Genomic DNA, 23543 nt, shown 5'->3' with positions numbered 1-23543 from the left:
TCCTTCCCCCGCCATATTCTCCTCCTCCTCCTCCCCCCCGCCATATTCTCCTCCTCCTCCCCCGCCATATTCTCCTCCTTCTTCCCCGCCATATTCTCCTCCTCCTCCCCCGCCATATTCTCCTCCTTCTTCCCCGCCATATTCTCTCCTCCTCCCCCCGCCATATTCTCCTCCTCCTTCCCCCGCCATATTCTCCTCCTCCTTCCCCCCGCCATATTCTCCTCCTCCTCCCCCCGCCACATTCTCCTCCTCCTTCCCCCCGCCCATATTCTCCTCCTCCTCCCCCGCCATATTCTCCTCCTCCTCCCCCCGCCATATTCTCCTCCTCCTCCCCCCGCCATATTCTCCTGCTCCTCCCCGCCATATTCTCCTCCTCCTCCCCCCGCCATATTCTCCTCCTCCTCCCCCGCCATATTCTCTCCTCCTCCTCCTCCCGCCATATTCTCCTCCTCCTCCCCCGCCATATTCTCCTCCTCCTCCCCCGCCATATTCTCCTCCTCCTCCTCCCCCCGCCATATTCTCCTCCTCCTCCCCCGCCATATTCTCCCCCTCCTCCCCCCGCCATATTCTCCTCCTCCTCCCCCGCCATATTCTCCTCCTCCTCCCCCGCCACATTCTCCTCCTCCTTCCCCCGCCATATTCTCCTCCTCCTCCTCCCCCGCCATATTCTCCTCCTCCTTCCCCCGCCATATTCCTCTCCTCCTCCTCCTCCCCCCCGCCATATTCTCCTCCTCCTTCCCCCGCCATATTCTCCTCCTCCTCCTTCTCCCCCCGCCATATTCTCCTCCTCCTCCCCCGCCATATTCTCCTCCTCCTCCCCCGCCATATTCTCCTCCTCCTCCCCCGCCACATTCTCCTCCTCCTCCACCGCCATATTCTCCTCCTCCTCCACCGCCATATTCTCCTCCTCCTCCTCCCCCCGCCACATTCTCCTCCTCCTCCACCGCCACATTCTCCTCCTCCTCCCCCCGCCATATTCTCCTCCTCCTCCCCCGCCATATTCTCCTCCTCCTCCCCCCGCCATATTCTCCTCCTCCTCCCCCCGCCACATTCTCCTCCTCCTCCCCCCGCCACATTCTCCTCCTCCTCCCCCCGCCATATTCTCCTCCTCCTCCCCCGCCACATTCTCCTCCTCCCCCGCCATATTCTCCTCCTCCTCCCCCCCGCCATATTCTCCTCCTCCTCCCCCCGCCATATTCTCCTCCTCCTCCCCCCGCCATATTCTCCTCCTCCTCCTCCCGCCATATTCTCCTCCTCCTCCCCCCGCCACATTCTCCTCCTCCTCCCCGCCACATTCTCCTCCTCCTCCCGCCATATTCTCCACCTCCTTCCCCCGCCACATTCTCCTCCTCCCCCGCCATATTCTCCTCCTCCTCCCCGCCATATTCTCCTCCTCCTCCCCCCGCCATATTCTCCTCCTCCTCCCCCCGCCACATTCTCCTCCTCCTCCCCCGCCATATTCTCCTCCTCCTCCCCCCGCCACATTCTCCTTCTCCTCCCCCCGCCACATTCTCCTCCTCCTCCCCCGCCATATTCTCCTCCTCCTCCCCCCGCCACATTCTCCTCCTCCTCCCGCCATATTCTCCTCCTCCTCCCGCCATATTCTCCTCCCCCGCCATATTCTCCTCCTCCTCCCCCCGCCATATTCTCCTCCTCCTCCCCCCGCCACATTCTCCTCCTCCTCCCCCGCCACATTCTCCTCCTCCTCCCCGCCACATTCTCCTCCTCCTCCCCCGCCACATTCTCCTCCTCCTCCCCCGCCATATTCTCCTCCTCCTCCCCCGCCATATTCTCCTCCTCCTCCCCCGCCATATTCTCCTCCTCCTCCTCCCCCCGCCACATTCTCCTCCTCCTCCCCGCCACATTCTCCTCCTCCTCCCCCGCCATATTCTCCTCCTCCTCCCCCCGCCATATTCTCCTCCTCCTCCCCCCGCCATATTCTCCTCCTCCTCCCCCCGCCACATTCTCCTCCTCCTCCCCCGCCACATTCTCCTCCTCCTCCCCCGCCACATTCTCCTCCTCCTCCCCCCGCCACATTCTCCTCCTCCTCCCCCCGCCATATTCTCCTCCTCCCCCGCCATATTCTCCTCCTCCTCCCCCGCCACATTCTCCTCCTCCTCCCCCCGCCACATTATCCTCCTCCTTCCCCCGCCACATTCTCCTCCTCCTCCCCCCGCCACATTCTCCTCCTCCTCCCCCCGCCATATTCTCCTCCTCCTCCCCGCCACATTCTCCTCCTCCTCCCCCCGCCATATTCTCCTCCTCCTCCCCGCCACATTCTCCTCCTCCTTCCCCGCCACATTCTCCTCCTCCTCCCCCCGCCACATTCTCCTCCTCCTCCCCCCGCCATATTCTCCTCCTCCTCCCCCCCGCCACATTCTCCTCCTCCTCCCCCGCCACATTCTCCTCCTCCTCCCCCGCCACATTCTCCTCCTCCTCCCCCGCCACATTCTCCTCCTCCTTCCCCCGCCATATTCTCCTCCTCCTCCCCCGCCACATTCTCCTCCTCCTCCCCCGCCACATTCTCCTCCTCCTTCCCCCGCCATATTCTCCTCCTCCTCCCCCCGCCATATTCTCCCCCTCCCCCCGCCATATTCTCCTCCTCCTCCCCCGCCACATTCTCCTCCTCCTCCCCCGCCATTCTCCTCCACCTCCCCCGCCACATTCTCCTCCTCCTTCCCCGCCATATTCTCCTCCTCCTCCCCCCCGCCACATTCTCCTCCTCCTCCCCCGCCACATTCTCCTCCTCCTCCCCCGCCACATTCTCCTCCTCCTCCCCCGCCACATTCTCCTCCTCCTCCCCCGCCACATTCTCCTCCTCCTCCTCCCCCCGCCATATTCTCCTCCTCCTCCCCCGCCATATTCTCCTCCTCCTCCCCCGCCATATTCTCCTCCTCCTTCCCCGCCACATTCTCCTCCTCCTTCCCCGCCATATTCTCCTCCTCCTTCCCCGCCATATTCTCCTCCTCCTCCCCCCGCCATATTCTCCTCCTCCTCCCCCGCCACATTCTCCTCCTCCTCCCCCACCACATTCTCCTCCTCCTTCCCCGCCATATTCTCCTCGTCCTCCCCCCGCCATATTCTCCTCCTCCTCCCCCGCCACATTCTCCTCCTCCTCCCCCGCCATATTCTCCTCCTCCTTCCCCGCCACATTCTCCTCCTCCTCCCCCGCCATATTCTCCTCCTCCTCCCCCGCCATATTCTCCTCCTCCTCCCCCGCCATATTCTCCTCCTCCTCCCCCCGCCATATTCTCCACCTCCCCCGCCATATTCTCCTCCTCCTCCCCCGCCACATTCTCCTCCTCCTCCCCCGCCACATTCTCCTTCTCCTCTCCCGCCATATTCTCCTCCTCCTTCCCCGCCATATTCTCCTCCTCCTCCCCCGCCATATCCTCCTCCTCCTCCCCCGCCACATTCTCCTCCTCCTCCCCCGCCACATTCTCCTCCTCCTCCCCCGCCACATTCTCCTTCTCCTCTCCCGCCATATTCTCCTCCTCCTTCCCCGCCATATTCTCCTCCTCCTCCCCCGCCATATCCTCCTCCTCCTCCCCCGCCACATTCTCCTCCTCCTCCCCCGCCATATTCTCCTCCTCCTCCCCCGCCATATTCTTCTCCTCCTCCCCCGCCACATTCTCCTCCTCCTCCCCCCCATATTCTCCTCCTCCCCCCGCCATATTCTCCTCCTCCCCCACCATATTCTCCTCCTCCCCCGCCATATTCTCCTCCTCCTCCCCCCGCCATATTCTCCCCCCGCCATATTCTCCTCCTCCTCCCCCGCCACATTCTCCTCCTCCTCCCCCGCCACATTCTCCTCCTCCTCCCCCCGCCACATTCTCCTTCTCCTCTCCCGCCATATTCTCCTCCTCCTTCCCCGCCATATTCTCCTCCTCCTCCCCCGCCATATCCTCCTCCTCCTCCCCCGCCACATTCTCCTCCTCCTCCCCCGCCATATTCTTCTCCTCCTCCCCCGCCACATTCTCCTCCTCCTCCCCCCCATATTCTCCTCCTCCCCCCGCCATATTCTCCTCCTCCTCTCCCGCCATATTCTCCTCCTCCCCCGCCATATTCTCCTCCTCCTCCCCCGCCATATCCTCCTCCTCCTCCCCCGCCATATTCTCCTCCTCCCCCCCGCCACATTCTCCTCCGCCTCCCCCCGCCATACTCTCCTCCTCCTCCCGCCATACTCTCCTCCTCCTCCCCCGCCATATTCTCCTCCTCCTCCCCCGCCATATTCTCCTCCTCCTCCCCATCCACATTCTCCTCCTCCTCCCCCGCCACATTCTCCTCCTCCTCCCTCGCCATATTCTCCTCCTCCTCCCCCCGCCATATTCTTCTCCTCCTCCCTCGCCATATTCTCCTCCTCCTCCCCCGCCATATTCTCCTCCTCCTCCCCCGCCATATTCTCCTCCTCCTCCCCCGCCATATTCTCCTCCTCCTCCCCCGCCATATTCTCCTCCTCCTCCCCCGTTATATTCTCCTCCTCCTCCCCATCCACATTCTCCTCCTCCTCCCTCCGCCATATTCTCCTCCTCCTCCCCCCGCCATATTCTCCTCCTCCTCCCCATCCACATTCTCCTCCTCCTTCCCCGCCATATTCTCCTCCTCCTCCTCCTCCCCCGCCATATTCTCCTCCTCCTCCCCCCACCATATTCTCCTCCTACTTCCCCTGCCATATTCTCCTCCTCCTCCCCCGCCATATTCTCCTCCTCCTCCCCATCCACATTCTCCTCCTCCTCCCCCGCCATATTCTCCTCCTCCTCCCCCGCCATATTCTCCTCCTCCTTCCCCGCCACATTCTCCTCCTCCCCCCGCCATATTCTCCTCCTCCCCCGCCACATTCTCCTCCTCCTCCCCCGCCATATTCTCCTCCTCCCCCCGCCATATTCTCCTCCTCCTCCCCATCCATTCTCCTCCTCCTCCCCCCGCCACATTCTCCTCCTCCTCCCCCGCCATATTCTCCTCCTCCTTCCCCCGCCACATTATCCTCCTCCTTCCCCCGCCACATTCTCCTCCTCCTCCCCCCGCCACATTCTCCTCCTCCTCCCCCGCCATATTCTCCTCCTCCTTCCCCCGCCACATTATCCTCCTCCTTCCCCCGCCACATTCTCCACCTCCTCCCCCCCACATTCTCCACCTCCTCCCCCGCCACATTATCCTCCTCCTTCCCCCCGCCACATTTTCCTCCTCCACATTCTCCTCCCCCCCGCCACATTCTCCTCCTCCCCCCCGCCACATTCTCCTCCTCCCCCCCGCCACATTCTCCTCCTCCCCCCCGCCACATTCTCCTCCTCCCCCCCGCCACATTCTCCTCCTCCCCCGCCACATTCTCCTCCTCCCCCCCGCCATATTCTCCACCTCCTCCCCCCCCCCACATTCTCCTCCTCCTCCCCCGCCACATTATCCTCCTCCTTCCCCCCGCCACATTCTCCTCCTCCCCCCGCCACATTCTCCTCCTCCCCCACCACATTCTCCTCCTCCCCCCGCCACATTCTCCTCCTCCCCCCGCCACATTCTCCTCCTCCCCCCCGCCACATTCTCCTCCTCCCCCCGCCACATTCTCCTCCTCCCCCACCACATTCTCCTCCTCCCCCCCGCCACATTCTCCTCCTCCCCCCGCCACATTCTCCTCCTCCTTCCCCCCGCCACATTCTCCTCCTCCCCCCCGCCACATTCTCCTCCTCCCCCCGCCACATTCTCCTCCTCCCCCCCGCCACATTCTCCTCCTCCCCCACCACATTCTCCTCCTCCCCCCCGCCACATTCTCCTCCTCCCCCCGCCACATTCTCCTCCTCCCCCGCCACATTCTCCTCCTCCCCCCGCCACATTCTCCTCCTCCTCCCCCACCACATTCTCCTCCTCCTCCGCCACATTCTCCTCCTCCCCCGCCACATTCTCCTCTACCTCCCGCCACATTCTCCTCCTCCTCCCCGCCACATTCTCCTCCTCCCCCGCCACATTCTCCTCCTCCTCCTCCGCCACATTCTCCTCCTCCCCCGCCACATTCTCCTCTACCTCCCGCCACATTCTCCTCCTCCTCCCCGCCACATTCTCCTCCTCCCCCGCCACATTCTCCTCCTCCTCCCCCGCCACATTCTCCTCCTCCTCCCCCGCCACATTCTCCTCCTCCTCCTCCTCCCCCGTCACATTCTCCTCCTCTACCTCCCCACCACATTCTCCTCCTCTACCTCCCAGTCATTCTCCTCTCCTCCCCGTCTCATTCCCCTCCTCCACCCCCGCCAGTCTCCTCCTCCCACCAGCCACATTCTCCTCCTCCCTCCCAGCCATATTCTCCTCCTCCCCCCCAGCCACATTCTCCTCCTCCCCCCCAGCCATTCTCCTCCTCCCCCCCAGCCACATTCTCCTCCTCCTCCTCCTCCATCTCTCCACGCACTCTCATTCTCGTCATACTCTCTCCCTCACTCATGTTCCCCTCCTGCTCCTCCTGTCCTCGTCCATCTCCTATTTTAGTTTATCTCCTCCGTTTTAAATCTCTCTACTCTCCCTGTTCTCCTCACTTACACACCTCCTCCTCACACACACGCTCCTCCTCACACACACATACACTCCTCCTCATCACACCCCTCCTCCTCTCCCTGTTCTGCTCACTCTCCCTTCTCCCCCAACATCAGCTGGTTGGGGGACATGTCCCCGGCATGCCGAGGAAAGGCCTGTACTCTCGTGCTCCATACAGTGCACTACCTCGCCCTTGTCGCCCGCCCCGATACCATCAGGAGGCGGGTACTTCCTGCAAACGAGGGTGAGAGGCCCCGGTGGAGGGAACTCTATTCGGAGTTGGTTCCCCGTCCCGCCGGGGATTTGAGTTGGAGAGTTCTCCAAGGTGCACTGTGAGCACGGGGAGAGTACTTGGCCCCTTCACGGACTCCCCGCCACCTGCCCCTTCTGTGGCAAGCGGAGTCCGTGTACCATATTTATTTTAGCTGCGCCAGACTGCAGCCCCTCTTATCCACCTTGAGGGGCCTTCTCCTGCAGTTCTGGCTGCCCTTTTCCCCTCACCTTTTTATTTTTGGGTGCCCAGTGTCCCGGGACAATAAGCCTAGGGATCTTCTCATCAACCTTCTCCTGGCATTGGCTAAGCTAGCCATTTATAAGACCAGGAAGCAGTGTTTGGAGAGGGAGGCCCCAGCAAACATCGTGGCCATGTTCCAGGCGCTGGTGCGCTCCCGTATCCGGGCAGAGTACACGTACGCCGAGTCCACTGGGACGGTTACAGAGTTTGCCTCCCAGTGGGCGTCAGGCGGGGTGCTCTGCTCGGTATCCCCCTATTTGGATTTTATTAACATTAACTCCTATATTTTAGTGCACATTATTTGAATTTACTGTTGCACTTGATACCGGTTTATATTATATTTTTGTTAGTCTGGTATTTTTTCTCACTGCGTCCTAGGACCAGTGAGTTATATGTTGATCTGAGGCCAATCAGGCCTTACCAGATTAAATAGTCCTCCTGTTCTACTGCTCCAACTCCCCTGTGTCCTCTTCTCTCTCCTCCTGCCTTCCCCATGTCCTCTTCTGTCTCATCCTTCCCTCTTCTGTCTCATCCTGCCCTCTTCTATCCCCCCCCCCCGTCCTCCTCATGTCCTCTTCTGTCCTCCCCCTGCCCTCTTCAATCCCCTCTGCCCTCCCCCATGTTCTCTTCTATCCACTCTGCCCTCCCCCATGTTCTCTTCTATGCCCCCGTCCTCCCCATGTTCTCTTCTATTCCCCCTGTCCTCTTCTATCCCCCCTGCCGTCCCCCCTGTTCTCTTCTATCTCCCCCGTCCTCCCCTTGTTCTCTTCTATCCCCCCTGCTCTCTTCTATCCCCCTGCTCTCCTCATGTTCTCTTCTATCCCCCCCGCCCTCCCGTGTTCTCTTCTATCCCCCGCCCGCCCTCCCGTGTTCTCTTCTATCCCCCCCGCCCTCCCCCTGTTCTCTTCTATCTCCCCCGTCCTCCCCTTGTTCTCTTCTATCCCCCCTGCTCTCTTCTATCCCCCTGCTCTCCTCATGTTCTCTTCTATCCCCCCCGCCCTCCCGTGTTCTCTTCTATCCCCCCCGCCCTCCCCGTGTTCTCTTCTATCCCCCCCCGCCCTCCCCCGTGTTCTCTTCTATCCCCCCTGCCCTCCCCCGTGTTCTCTTCTATCCCCCCCGCCCTCCCCCGTGTTCTCTTCTATCCCCCCTGCCCTCCCCCGTGTTCTCTTCTATCCCCCCTGCCGTCCCCCCTGTTCTCTTCTATCTCCCCCGTTGTCCCCTTCTATCCCCCCTGCTCTCTTCTATCCCCCCTGCTCTCCTCGTGTTCTCTTCTATCCCCCCCGCCCTCCCCGTGTTCTCTTCTATCCCCCCCGCCCTCCCCCGTGTTCTCTTCTATCCCCCCTGCCCTCCCCCGTGTTCTCTTCTATCCCCCCGTCCTCCCCGTGTTCTCTTCTATTCCCCCTGCCCTGTTCTACCCCCCCTGCCCTCCTTGTGTTCTTATATCCCCTGTGCCCTACCCGTGTTCTTCTATCCCCCCTGCTCTCTTCTGTCCCCCCGCCCTCCCCGTGTTCTCTTCTGTCCCCCCCGCCCTCCCCGTGTTCCATTCTATCCCCCCCGCCCTCCCCGTGTTCCATTCTATCCCCCCCGCCCTCCCCGTGTTCCATTCTATCCCCCCCCCGCCCTCCCCGTGTTCCCTTCTATCCCCCCCGCCCTCCCCCGTGTTCCATTCTATCCCCCCCGCCCTCCCCGTGTTCTCTTCTATCCCCCCCGCCCTCCCCCGTGTTCTCTTCTATCCCCCCGCCCTCCCCGTGTTCTCTTCTATCCCCCTGCCCCCGTGTTCTCTTCTATCCCCCTGCCCCATGTTCTCTTCTATCCCCCCGCCCTCCCCATGTTCTCTTCTATCCCCTCTGCCCTCCCCATGTTCTCTTCTATCCCCTCTGCCCCCGTGTTCACTTCTATCCCCCTGCCCCCATGTTCTCTTCTATCCCCCCTGCCCTCCCCATGTTCTCTTCTATCCCCCCTGCCCTCCCCATGTTCTCTTCTATCCCCCTGCCCCCATGTTCTCTTCTATCCCACCCCCCATGTTCTCTTCTATCCCCTCTGCCCTCCCCCATGTTCTCTTCTATCCCCTCTGCCCTCCCCATGTTCTCTTCTATCCCCCTGCCCCCCATGTTCTCTTCTATCCCCCTCCCACCCCCCATGTTCTCTTCTATCCCCCTCTGCCCTCCTCATGTTCTCTTCTATCACCTCTGCCCCCCCATGTTCTCTTCTATCCCCTCTGCCCTCCCCATGTTCTCTTCTATCCCCCTGCCCCCCATGTTCTCTTCTATCCCCCTCCCACCCCCCATGTTCTCTTCTATCCCCCCCATGTTCTCTTCTATCCCCCCCACGTTCTCTTCTATCCCCCCCACCCCGTTCTCTTCTATCCCCGCCCCACCCCCATGTTCTCTTCTATTCCCTCCCACCCCCCATGTTCTCTTCTATCCCCCCTCACCCCCCATGTTCTCTTCTATCCCCCCTCACCCCCCCATGTTCTCTTCTATCCCCCCACCCCCCATGTTCTCTTCTATCCCCCCCCCACCCCCCATGTTCTCTTCTATCCCCCCCCACCCCCATGTTCTCTTCTATCCGCCCCCCCACCCCCCATGTTCTCTTCTATCCCCCCCACCCCCCATGTTCTCTTCTATCCCCCCCACCCCCCCATGTTCTCTTCTATCCCCCATGTTCTCTTCTATCCCCCCCACCCCCCATGTTCTCTTCTATCCCCCTCCACCCCCCATGTTCTCTTCTATCCCCCCCCACCCCCCATGTTCTCTTCTACCCCCCCCACCCCCCATGTTCTCTTCTATCCCCCCCATGTTCTCTTCTATCCCCCCACCCCCCCATGTTCTCTTCTATCCCCGCCCCACCCCCATGTTCTCTTCTATCCCCCCCCACCCCCATGTTCTCTTCTATCCCCCCCCCGCCCCCCCATGTTCTCTTCTATCCCCCCCCACCCCCCATGTTCTCTTCTATCCCCCCCCCACCCCCCATGTTCTCTTCTATCCCCCCCATGTTCTCTTCTATCCCCCCCATGTTATCTTCTATATCCCCCCACTCCCCATGTTCTCTTCTATCCCCCCCCATGTTCTCTTCTATACCCCCCATGTTCTCTTCTATCCCCCCCCCACCCCCCATGTTCTCTTCTATCCCCCCCCCACACCCCATGTTCTCTTCTATCCCCCCCCACCCCCCATGTTCTCTTCTATCCCCCCCCACCCCCCATGTTCTCTTCTATCCCCCCCACTCCCCATGTTCTCTTCTATCCCCCCCCACCCCCATGTTCTCTTCTATCCCCCCCCACCCCCCATGTTCTCTTCTATCCCCCCCCCCCCCACGTTCTCTTCTATCCCCCCCATGTTCTCTTGTATCCCCCCCCACTCCCCATGTTCTCTTGTATCCCCCCCCCACCCCCCCATGTTCTCTTCTATCCCCCCATGTTCTCTTGTATCCCCCCCACTCCCCATGTTCTCTTGTATCCCCCCCCACTCCCCATGTTCTCTTCTATCCCCCCCACTCCCCATGTTCTCTTCTATCCCCCCCCCATATTCTCTTCTATCCCCCCCCCACTCCCCATGTTCTCTTCTATCCCCCCCCCCACTCCCCATGTTCTCTTCTATCCCCCCCCCACTCCCCATGTTCTCTTCTATCCCCCCCCCCCACTCCCCATGTTCTCTTCTATCCCCCCCCCACTCCCCATGTTCTCTTCTATCCCCCCCCACCCCATGTTCTCTTCTATCCCCCCCCCACCCCATGTTCTCTTCTATCCCCCACCACCCCCCATGTTCTCTTCTATACCCCCCATGTTCTCTTCTATCCCCCCCCACCCCCATGTTCTCTTCTATCCCCCCCCACCCCCCATGTTCTCTTCTATCCCCCCCCGACCCCCCATGTTCTCTACTATCCCCCCTTCCCCCCCATGTTCTCTTCTATCCCCCCCCCCACCCCCCATGTTCTCTTCTATCCCCCCCATGTTCTCTTGTATCCCCCCCCACTCCCCATGTTCTCTTGTATCCCCCCCCACTCCCCATGTTCTCTTCTATCCCCCCCCACTCCCCATGTTCTCTTCTATCCCCCCCCCACTCCCCATGTTCTCTTCTATCCCCCCCCACTCCCCATGTTCTCTTCTATCCCCCCCCCCCGAACCCCATGTTCTCTTCTATCCCCCCCCACCCCCCATGTTCTCTTCTACCCCCCCCCCCCACCCCCAGGTTCTCTTCTATCCCCCCCCACCCCCAGGTTCTCTTCTATCCCCCCCACCCCCCATGTTCTCTTCTATCCCCCCCACCCCCCATGTTCTCTTCTATCCCCTCCACCCCCCATGTTCTCTTCTATCCCCTCCACCCCCCATGTTCTCTTCTATCCCCCCCCACTCCCCATGTTCTCTTCTATCCCCCCCCACTCCCCATGTTCTCTTCTATCCCCCCCCCCACTCCCCATGTTCTCTTCTATCCCGTCCTCCACGTGTTCTCTTCCACCCCTCCTGCCCTCCCCATGTTCTTTTCTATCTCCTCCTGCCCTCTTCTCGCCCCCGTTCTCCCACATCTCCTCCATCTCCCCTCTCCATGCTCTGCTTTCTTTCCTCCTTTTCAATTATCTCTCGCTCCCTGTTCTCCTCCCTCTGTCCGGGTCTCCGCCCACTTGCCCATCGCTCCTCCTCTCCTCCCGCCGCCTGCCGGTCTCTTACCACACTCCAGGCGGCGGCTTCCTTCCGGTCCGCCCGTGACGCAACCGGCACCCACGCACCGTGGTGCTCGTCATCTTCCCGCGAGCCGCCTGCGCCAATCAGCGGCCCAATCGTTTCCTACCACGTGCTGCTGAGGTGGTTTAAAGGGCTCGCAGGGAGGGGACACGTGCTCAGCATCAGACCGGGGGCTCTAAATGATAGATGGTGGATGTGTAGGTGGGAACCATCCCACTGCATGCTGGGACACGTAGTCCTTCACCAGTGGACAAAGTGCTTTAAAATAATCCTTCACTGCTTTGTTTTCCAGAGAGCCCGGTTTCTGATAGCATATCAGTGAACCCTGTATTTCCCAGCCTTTTTAATATGGGTAAACACTAGAGCATTTGTTTTGCATATGGGATCCGTATTCTGTGCTCAGTGCACAAAGTAAGGGGAAGGTTCCCAGAAGACGAAACGTGTCTATTTATCCGGCAGTCGGCTTTGTAACCTCATTTGACCTTGTTTATTTTATATTATTAGGCATTTTAGGGTATGGGTTAGGCCGGCATTAATAGAGTAAGCGTTTGGCTGCCATACTAGGGTTGCCGTGTTAGGCATTTTAGGGTTCTGGCTAGGATAAGGGTTAGGCTACCATGTTTAGGTAAGGCCGAACAAAGTATGTTAGGTATTCTGCTGGTGGGTGTTAAGGTGACGAAGTTCCTTATTTATCCGCTTGCCGGCTAAATAAAGCTGAACAAGTGACTTAGGCTGCGTCCATAGAAGGACAAGCCGTGCTGAGCCGTGCGGACTCTCCGCGCTGAGCCCCTGCAACCTCAATGAGGATGTCTTTAGAGGGGGCTCACGCGAGCGTCCACAGGCGTGCTGAGGAGTTGGATTTTTCAGCCGACAGCCAAGCTGTTTTTCAGCGCGCTGTCGGCTGAAAACATCCAATCAGCGCGAAGCAGCTTCAACGTCACGGTGACGTCGGCGCTGTGACGTTGTCAGTGCGTCGCAGGCGATTGGCCCAGCAACGTCACTGCCCCGCCTCCCGATTGCGCCCGCTAGCTCGCCTGCATGTGCATGAAATCGCACAGCTTCAGCAGGCGAGCCTCAGCGTCAGCGTGCCTCAGCACTGCTCCCCCCCTCTATGGCCCCAGCCTTATATACCCAGTAATTAGCCGCTACCATTTATTAATGGGATTGTTGATGCAGGGAAAATACTTGGGGGCCTATGCAGAGAGCAGCGAATTTTAAAATTGGCGAATTTATTAAAAAGTAGATTTTTTGGAGAGTTTTAATCTCCATATGCAGAAAAGTGCGAATTCTGCTGTGTTTAACATGGATGCGTGTGGCGAGTTTAAATTGGCGAGATGCGCGCTTCAGAAATGTGTTAAAACAAATTCGCGGCTTTTTTTTTCCCTTTGCAATGGCCGCGAGCGGCAGTTTTTTCTGGCGAGTTCAAACTGAGACAATCGCGCCATTTTATTGGCGCGAACAGCCGCTAGATGCCGTTCGCGCCTCTCTGCATACGGATATTTTTAAAACTGGCGAGATTGAGGTTCTCGCCAGCCGCGAGGCGAGTTTTATAACTAGAAAAGAAAAATTGGCGCGTTTTTCGGAACTCGCCATTTTCTGCTGCTTTCTGCGCGATTTTCTCCAAAAAATGGCGAATTTCGAAATAGCGCTGCTCTCTGCATAGGCCCCCTGGTCTCTTTGTGACTGTCTGATTTACTGTGTCCCTCTTTTTATCACTCTGCCATTTTCTGATGTCCCTCCTATCTCCCTGAGCCGCTCAGATTGAAAAATATTGTTTAACCCCTTCAGCTCTAAAAGGTCAGCAACACATTGCTGCGTGTCTCTAGTAGCAGAGGAAACAGAGAATGTGGCTGCAAATAAAACCCCCTTGGCCCACTAAGTCTGCCCATTTTCCTCTACATTGTAAAACCTCAGATCCCATTTGATTCTTGGCTTTTTAAAAAAAATAATTATATGTGGGATAGCTTTATGTCTATCGCAAGCCAGAGAGCGCTGCCTCATTCATTATTGGGTTGCCTTATTACATTGGTTATTTTAATACAATCTCATTCATTAAAATACAGCCATTAATTTCTAAGGTGAGTGGCCTCAGACATCAGTGAACTCTTAAAAGGAACACCAGAATATTTCCATTATGACTATAATGCCCAGCCAGCAGGTTTTATAAATGTATGGTGAAGCGTTTGGAAATCAGTAGTATATGAACAATCTTGCTGAATGGTGTTTGCTTCTAATTTAGCGCTTCTGTTATAAAAGCATGTATGTCTTTACTTCCCCGCTGTACTTGTGCTCTACAAACAGGACATTCTAGTCCTGAAAAAGGACGAAGCTACAGTTAATGTGTAGTCTTAAGTCAACTGATCATATACCTAGATTTTAAGCTCTTCGGGACAGGGACTCCCTTTTCCTAATGTTTTCTTTTGTCTGCAGTGCTGATTACCAATATGTCTCCAATTAGTATGTTATGTGTATTACTGCTGTAATGCGCTTTGTACATGAATGGCGCGATACAAATAGACATAAACACACATGTAAACCCCACTGGGAGTATAGGAATGGAGACTTCTGCTTTGCTCATGACCCCACTTCCTCGCGCAGCGTTTATAATCAATTCCATCGTCCGATGAACATGGGGCCGCAGGTAGGGCGACCTGCACGCCACACACCTTGCAGTGCTCCTCCAGGATGTCAGCATCCAAAACAGGTAGTCTGTAGGAATTCTGTATCTCCAGTGCCACAGCAATACAGTCCCACACACACAAGTCACGAGAGTGAGTTATCTGTTCACTCCCTGTTCCACGTGCTTCTTTCTATCTTTAACACTCAAGCCCTCCCCTAACAAACAGTCAGGAGTAGGGCGTGACCCCTACTGTCCTATATCCCCAGACTGTCGCTGGAGGGGAGCACGTGGCCGTACAGTTCATGCCACTAGGCAACATGCTCCGCACATCATTGCCTCCATGCACCCTTGCATCCATGTCGGGAAACTCTGTCCCTCTTTAACTTGGCGGGAAACTCTGTGCCTCTTGATGGAAAATTCAGTTCCCCTTAAGTGGGTGGGAAACACAGTCCCTCTTGAATTGAACAAAACATTTTCTCGTAGCGAAGAGTTGGGCTCATCACGATTTTGCTGTACTGGAGCTCTCACCCCAAAATACTTTCTTATGGACGCCACCTTGGCTTTGCAGTAAAGCTAGCATTTGTGGTTGTTGACCGCCCTCATTTTTAATGTACATTCGGGAAAGATTTGCACGTACATAGTCCACTACAAAAAACGGGAGCCCAGAGCTACTTACAATATGACAAAAATACACAGTGAGATATATATATTGAAAAAAGGGTCATTTAGTTTAACCCTTTGGCCAAAGCATTATAAGCCTGCGAGCCACTTCAAGGAATGACCATATTATTGCAGGTCCTAACACTGATTAAAATTCTCATTTACCTGTATAATTACAGGAAGAATATCTGCATTGGATCAGTCACAAACAGCTGCATGAAAAGACCTGTACATATGGAATGTGGGGAGGGGTGAGCGTAAAACCTGGGGAGGAGGGGCCACTAACCTCCAAAACAGCCGAGACCAGCTGGACAAAGTTAATAAACACACAGATACCCAGTAAACTTACTGGGTATCTGTGTTTACGTACATAGTCCATCAATCTTAATTTCCTTTAGATGCGCTCCCGTTTTTCTTGACGGGAAGTGTACAACGTTGTCAAATTTCAAACAAAACAAACTCTTCACCTTAAAAGTTCCAAAACACAAAACATTCTTCCTCTTTCTTTATTCTACTTGCCCGTCCCCACGTTGGGCGCCAAATGTAACCCTCCCTGTCTGGCTCATAGGGAGATTGCATTGTTGTACAGTGTTCGCTATTCCAGCATGGGTTACCTTGACTCAGTGCTGGATTCAGGCGGCTGAGCGATGAGTTAGCAAGGGTGGAAATAATGGATGCCAGGAACTTTTACAGTACAACATCAGTCTTTAATTTATGTCCCCAGGCACGGGGACATTCCACACTCATGCGACAACGTTGTACCATTTTTCTAGTATAAGTATCTAGTATAAGTAGTATAATATCTAGTATAAGTATCTAGTATAAGTATCCCCCTCTTAACACTCATGGAGGTGTAGTTATTTAGTTGCTCTATTGGTGTTGGACCCGGCCCCCTTTTGTTGCTTCGGAATAATCATCTGTATTATCCTGGGTTACACGGCCCATTACGGGGATCCTGTCATAAATTGATTAACACACATATTCCCAGATAGCTCAAACTCCTACACCCACCACATCATGAATATATATTTATGTCAAAAAAGAATGCTACTGGGCGTGGCAAATGTATACAACAAAAGACAGGGGGTGCCAAATGCTACATCAAATTGACAAAACATATATGGTAATGAGTACAAAGTTCAAATACTTCAATAATAATAATTACTTGGTTATTATTTGAACTTTGTACTCATTACTATATATGTTTTGTCAATTTGATGTAGCATTGGGCACCCCTGTCCATTACAGGGATCCTGGCTGGTCCTTTGTAATTGACAATGGTACTTTTGGCCTGTTTGGGGACAGCCACTTCCATGCAGACTGGAAAGAGTATTACTACGGATCCGAAGTTAGAGCCAATCCGCTGACACCCAGGAGTCCTCTTTTCTCAGGCCCTATGTTGTGTACTATTTCCCCATTTTTGAGACCTGCTGGAGCGTTCCATTAGCGTTCTTCTGGGATTCTAACTTAAAGTGCACTGTCCCTCTCTACAACATAATTAATAAGGGGGGCTGGTCTGTTTTATGGTTCTAACCCCATCTCCTCTCCTCGTATCTTCCAGGAACCTCCTCTCTAGAATCTTCTCTATATCCTAAATGCTCTCCAGTGACATCAGAATCCCTATGGTAACACAGGGTGGGGCCCAACATACTCTAACCTGAAAGTAACTCTTTATGAGGGGTTTACATACACTGGTGAGAAAAAGTTTGTGAACCCCTTATGTTTTTCACATATTTCAGGCCTAAAATGTTATTAGATTTTAATCTAAATTCTAATAATAGATAAAGATAACCTGATCAAACAAATTACACAAAAACATGATACTTTTTCAACATTTATTCATCCACAAATGATTCAACATTCAATATACATGTGTGAAAAAGTATGTGAACCTATAGATTCAGTACCTGGTGGCAACACCTTGAGCAGCAATGACTTCAGCTAAGCATTTCCTGTAAATGTTGGCCAGTCTCGGTTTTGAGGAATTTTAGCCCATTCCTCCTTACAGAACTGCTTCAACTCAATGACATTTGAGGGCTTCCTTGCATAGACAGCTTGCTTCAGGTCCTGCCACACTTTTCGATGGGGTTTAGGTCCGGACTAGGCCATTCAAAAATGCGCAATTTCTTCTGCAGCCTTTCTTTTGTAGATATGCTTGTATGTTTAGGATCAGTCTTGTTGCAGGATCTACTTTCGCTTCGGCTTCAGCTCATGGACGGATGGCCTCACATTCTCCTCTAGAATCTTCTGATACACTGCAGAATTCATGGTTTTGTCAATGATGGCAAGCTGTGTAGGTCCTGAGGCAGCAAAAAAGACAAGATGTCCTCTGGTGCGTTGACTCAGGTACAGTTGATGAACATGAGTTGGGTGAATACAAGAGAAGACACCAGTGTATTAATAAAGGTTGTTAGCCTATTTAAACACTTTAAGTTAGATTCGTACACTTACAGATTAAATGTAGTTTGTGATCTATGAATTAATTCCCATTTGGAGTTTCAGAGGTTAATCAGATAGATGAGGCTAGATCTCAGCTTATTCAGGATATTTACTTGATATAAACAAAAGAGAAAAAGATCATGGCACAATACATGTATTACACTAGGCTGGGTTAGAACAATATTGCACTTACAGCCAGCACTTGATAAAACAGTGTTTGTGGATAGCTTCCCAGCATTTGGCAATGGACTGTTTGCTTTTTGGTAGTGGTCCTGCTCACACTTCAGGCTCCACGGAATCTATGTGTCACGGGGGAGACTCCAGGAACGGGTAGGACCTCGGTGGCCGGAACAGCGGGAGCAGACTAAGATTGTTGGGGTCACAGGCTGAGATCGGTGGCAAGCGGCAAGTCGGATCGTCTTGGGCAAGCAAGGGTCAATGGAAGGCAGCAAGCAGGATCGCCGTGTCAACACACAGAGGTTCGGCAACAGGAAAGCAGGAGCAGGACGGGAGCAGGAACTGGGACTAGCTAGCAGGAAACAGACTGGGGCAATCTAGTTAAATAGCAAGGGCCTTTAATATGAACAGGACTCCAATACAGAACAGGACTGGTACAGGAACAGATCAAGATCAGAGACAGATGCATGGGCGTAGGAGTCTGACACAAAACATAGGCAAGGCCCAAACAGGAAGCAGGAACTATAAAGGACAGAAAACAGGAGCAACGAGAGGAGACAGATAGACAGACAAACCCACGAGCAGACAGAAAGCAGCAGCACACCCGGTGGACAAGGAAAGGAACTATGGCTAGAACAAGACATTGAGAGAGCGGCAGCAATCCCGGTGGCCAAGCATAGGTACGGCAGGCTAGAATATGACACCATGCAATCTTATCTCCCTTTACTATTGCATGTCTGCTACGCCCGAATTCTCAAATTTCTATGCGGGGGGAGATACTTCGCCTCTCCGTCCTTCCTGTACCTTGCACACGGACAGGAGGTAACCAGGAAGAGATCTTTCCTTAGCGGTGTCTACTGGGTTGCGCTCGCGTCCGCGTGCGGGTACCTGTAGGGCGTTCAGCTGACAGCTTAGGCAGAGGGAGATCCACACGTCACGGGAGCTATGGTGGCCTGTAAGTTCCAAAACAACGCGTTTCGCAACTGCTTCGTCAGAGATATCAACACGCCGGAGGAGATCTTTCTTGCTCACATTTTTGTTGAGGGACGTGGAACGCTCTCCTAGATTCTGGCAGCTGGACTTAAGTATACCATTTTGGACTCTTTACCTTCCTCCATTTACACTTATTTTTGTATGAACACTGTATTGTATTTTTATTTTTAATATTATTAAGTTAGTGATTAGCGCTACTCTCCCTTTTCCCCTGAGGCAGCAAAGCATCCCCAAATCAACACACTCCCACCAGCATGCTTGATGGTTGGAATGAGGTTCTTCTGTTCGAGCACAGTTTTCGTTTTCACCAAACATAACGTTTCTCATTGAGGCCAAGAGTCCTACCTTTGATGCGTTTGCCCAGAGAACATTGTTCCAGACGTCTTCTGGATCATCTGTGCGCTTTTTGGCGAACTTCGGGCGGGCAGCTATATTCTTTTTAGAGAGCAGTTGTTTCCTCCTGGCTATCCGTCCATGAACACCATTCTTGTTCAATCTTTTTCTGATAGTTAAGTCATGAACACTCACATTAGCAAAGGTGTGAGCGGCCTGCTGATCATTGGATGTTACTTTGAGGTTCTTTGTGACTTCCTGGATGATTTGCCGGCTACATATTTCATTCGTTTTTCTAATTCATACATCATTTTGTTTCAAAAGACTTGTAATTTGTTAATATAAACCGTATTGAATATTTAAGAAAAGACTTGTTTTGACTCAAGAAGGTTATCGTGAAAACTATGGAATTTCCGTAATTATCATTCGGGTTCACAAAGCATTTCGTTAGCCACAAAACGGTATCGTCTATTCATTTTTGATTATTAAAGCTCGGCTAACACGGTACCGATACCTCTACATCAAAATATGAAAGATACCACATTGTACCGCACTCAAATGAAGCTAAAGGATTTACTGAAAAAACAGGCACAACTAGTCAGCGATATCATCTTCCTCAGAAATTGCAAAAAGAAGCATCTGATCCCGAAAGGACTTGTCCTCAAAAACCCACTTGCCACCACATACAACACAAAATTCTCCCAACAAATGTGCACCAGGAACTCAGAAAGATTAAGGAACCATCTGATTAGCATCTGTTACAGCAATAGGAGAAAGATAAAGGCGACAATAGACAGCATCCTGGAGACAGGAGAAATACGCGCAGACATTTGGAGAGGACTCCGAACATTCCATGAAAAACTCCTGAAGGGCCTAATTAGCAACAAGGAAAAGAAACTCCATAGACTGAGGCTAAGAATGAGATACTCTGCAGCAGCCAGCACAACCTCAAATAATATAAACATTCACAGTCACCAACAGCAGGACCGCACTGTTAACATCTCAGACTATACACCAAATCAAGCAGAGTCCTCTGTATTATCAAAGGGTGTCACATTCTGCCCTACCAAGCCTATGGACAAGATTGAGCTGTGCAGTGACCTGGAAGAGTTCTTCAAAAGACTGCGTCTTAAGGAGTTGTTCCATGACAGACATGACCAAGATCGTGCCAACACGGCAGAAGGAGGGCCACTGCACATGAGCAGGGAGAAACAAAAATCCAACTGGATCCCACAAACTGGGCGCAACCCGAAACAGGACCGGTACATCGAAAGCTTTAGACACAGAGCCAAAACCACCATCCTGGACAAAGTAAGGAAACAAACGTATAATCTTACACTGATCGAGAGGAGAGCCATAGAATCACTAAAGGCCAACCACAACATAACAATCAAACCTGCAGACAAGGGAGGAGCAGTGGTCATAATGAACACCACAGACAACTCTCTGATGCAAAGTATTCCACCAAACTGCAGCAGGATTCAACAAAAAAGTACATGGGAGAACTCAACAGGATCATTAAAACACTCCCGATATACACAAGAGAACAAATTCTGGACCTGATACCAGGTAACCCAAAACCTGGCTCATTCTACATGCTCCCTAAAATTCACAAAAAGGGTAACCCTGGGAGCCCTATTATCTCTGGATCAGGCACACTGACTGAGAATATTTCTGGCTGGGTGGGGGGCATTCTAAAACCACTTGTCAGGAACACACCCAGCTATATCCAGGACACCACCGACCTGCTTAACAAACTTAATGCCATTGGCCCCCTCTCAACAGGAACACTACTATCAACCATGGATATAGAGTCACTCTACACTAACATCCCCCACAAAGATAGGATTTCAGCCTGCAGATACTTTCTGGGACCGCAGGAGCTACTCACAGAGACAGTGACTAAATGCATCGAATTTATTCTGACCCATAACTACTTCACATTTGGAAATGACACATACCTTCAGACAATGGGGACCGCTATGGGCACTCGGATGGCGTCACAGTATGCCAATCTGTTCAGCGCAAAACTGGAAAGTGACTTTCTTTCCCTCTGTCACTTGAAACCCCTTGCATACCTTCGCTACATCGATGACATCCTCTTGATTTGGACCTCTGGTGAACAGGACCTCCTACAGTTCCTAAAACGAAATGCTTTTATTTGTACGAGCTTTCGAGATACACTGATCTCTTCTTCCGACAATGGTACATTGAATAAAGCAAGCAAGGGTTTTACTTAAAAACAGTGCATCTTGGAATGTTATCTGTGACTGAAACCGATCCCTCCCCTCTGTGTAGTATGTGATTTATGACTTGAGGTGTTAAATAGTCCCTGCATATTAGTGATGTAAGAGATTATAAAGAGCCCACAGTGTATACAGCGCTTTACAAAAAGGTGTGTGGCGTGGGAGTGTATATCAATGGTGTGGGTAGGTGTGGAAATGAAAGAGGGTGTTGCATTACTAAAAGTGTGTTTAGATACTATGTACTCTTACCGTGCACCCCAAAACTGGAACAACCTACCAGAGACTCTCACAGCCGCCACCAGTCTAAGATCTTTCAAAACTAAAGCCGTTTCATATTTTAATCTGGTCTGTAACTGTTACATACGCCTCTAATATATATTATCTCTAACTGTGCATGCAATGTCTTGTATATAATGTATACCCAGTTCACTTACGCAACTATGTATTGTAACCATGTATTATTTGTCATCTTAACTATGCCCAGGACATACATGAAAACGAGAGGTAACTCTCAATGTATTACTTCCTGGTAAAACATTTGATAAATAAATACCCTTGAGTGCACCTTTTCTCCTTCCCCATTAAATCAAATGCAATTTTACGCTATAGGGAATGCGCTTTCTTTTAGGTTTTCCATCGGATGTGGTTCATCCATCTGAAAGCAGCCGTGACCTCCTTCACCAGAAGCGTTTTATACCTTGAAAGAATCACCTATTGGACATTAATGGGACAGGTTTTTTTTGCTCGTTTATCCGCATCTATATTCACATTTCACCATGTTTGTATATATTCAATGTTTTTTCATTTTATGAGATGGGCGCGGCGGAGGGCCGCCAGCGTTTATCAGAAGAGCAGCCGGCAGAGGAGGTAGGAGTTGGTACTGAGGCAGAGCAGGACAGCCAAGGAGGAGCGCACCCCGGCGGTCTGACCCGGAATACTTTCTTACTTCCAGTGTCTGCTGCCACAGCGCGCTCACCTCGTACTGTCCTGCTTGCCTATGTACAACTCCTACCTCCTCTGCCGGCTGCTCTAATAATCAACACTGACGGCCCGTCGCCGCTCACATCTACCCGCCAAAGGTAGGCATGGGAGAGCGCTGGGGGGAGAGAGCTGAGGGGGGGGGGGGCGGAAGAGAGCTGACGGGGACAGGGAGACAGCTGAGGAGGGAGAAAGAGGGCTGGTGATGGTAAGGAGGGGGAGAAAAGAAGAGGGGTAAAGAGAGCTGGTGATGTTGCGAAATGAGGGGGAGAGAGCTGGTGATGGTGAGCAGGAGGGGGGAGAGAGCTGGTGAGGAGGGGAGAGAGAGATGGTGAGGGGGAGAGAGCTGGTGAGGAGGGGGAGAAATTATGAGGGAGAAAGACAGCTGGTGATGGTGAGAAATGATGAGGAGGGATACAAAAAATTGCAGTTAGTATTAATGGGGCCCTGAAATTTTTTGTTGCTTGGTGGCCCGCGCATTTCTAGCTACGCCACTGATCTTTATTAAACCTCATCAGCAATTTACCTGCCCAAGTTTCCAGTCTTCTGGAGAGAAATTACATCCTGCTCTGATTTTTACTACCTTACATAATTTAGTGTAATCACCAAAGATGGAGACTTTGCTCTCTATGCCAACCTTAAGGTCATTAATAAACAAGTTAAAAATCAGGGGTCCCAGTACTGATTCCTGAGGTACTCCACTCACAGCTTTAGCCCAACTTGAAAAGGTTCCATTTATGACAACCCTCTGTTGTTTGTCCTTCAACCAGTTTTCAATCCAGGTGCAAATATTTTTACTGAGTCCAATTTCCTTTATTTTGTACAATAATCTCTTGTGGAACCGTATCAAAAGCCTTTGCAAAATCTAAGAAAACCACATCAACTGCTTTACCCAGGTCTAAATTCCTACTTATTTATAAAATGTTTTACCAGGAAGTAATACATTGAGTTACCTCTTGTAAAACTTACTTCCTCAAAGAAACTAATAAGGTTAGTTTGGCACGCATATCCTTCATAAATACATTCTGACTATTACTAATAATTTTGTTTTCCATTAGGTATCACTGAATATTATCCCCTACTAAACCTTCACGTAGCTTCCCCACTATTGAAGTCAGGCTTACAGGTCTGTAATTCCCCGGTTGTGGTCTAGCACCCATATCTGCTTTACACTAATCTTGAGGTACTGAACCTGTGGAAATTGAGTCCTGGAATATTAAATATAATGGTTTGGCTATTACTGAACCAGCTCCGTAAGAACTCTTGGATGTATGCCATCAGGGCCAAGTGTCTAATTTACTTTAATCTTATTAAGCGGCCTATGCATTTCTTCCTCAGTTAATCAATTGTTCGTTAATATAGAGGTTGTGGCTTCCTCCTGTAGCAGTA

The 23543-nt window shown here is 52.9% G+C and overlaps 2 protein-coding genes across 2 annotated transcripts in view; one reads left to right on the top strand and one right to left on the bottom strand.

Annotated features, from left to right (window-relative positions):
• ZMYM4 (zinc finger MYM-type containing 4) overlaps window positions 1-11841 on the bottom strand; it is an 80718-nt gene extending 68877 nt beyond the window's left edge. The window contains exon 1 of the mRNA XM_075604590.1: window positions 11694-11841. The gene's annotated coding sequence lies outside the window, so the exon portion shown is untranslated. The remainder of the gene's footprint in view (window positions 1-11693) is intronic.
• A 4341-nt stretch (window positions 11842-16182) lies between these two features.
• LOC142497154 (uncharacterized) lies at window positions 16183-21279 on the top strand. Its single transcript, XM_075604588.1, has 2 exons — window positions 16183-17334; window positions 17695-21279. The coding sequence occupies exon 2, from the start codon at window positions 19459-19461 to the stop codon at window positions 20491-20493; it is 1035 nt and encodes a 344-aa protein (XP_075460703.1). The 5' UTR covers window positions 16183-17334; window positions 17695-19458; the 3' UTR covers window positions 20494-21279.
• Window positions 21280-23543: the final 2264 nt, after the last annotated feature.

Source organism: Ascaphus truei, chromosome 6 (assembly GCF_040206685.1).
Source record: "Ascaphus truei isolate aAscTru1 chromosome 6, aAscTru1.hap1, whole genome shotgun sequence".
Taxonomy (NCBI): domain Eukaryota; kingdom Metazoa; phylum Chordata; class Amphibia; order Anura; family Ascaphidae; genus Ascaphus; species Ascaphus truei.
This window is presented reverse-complemented; position numbering and strand designations above follow the sequence as displayed.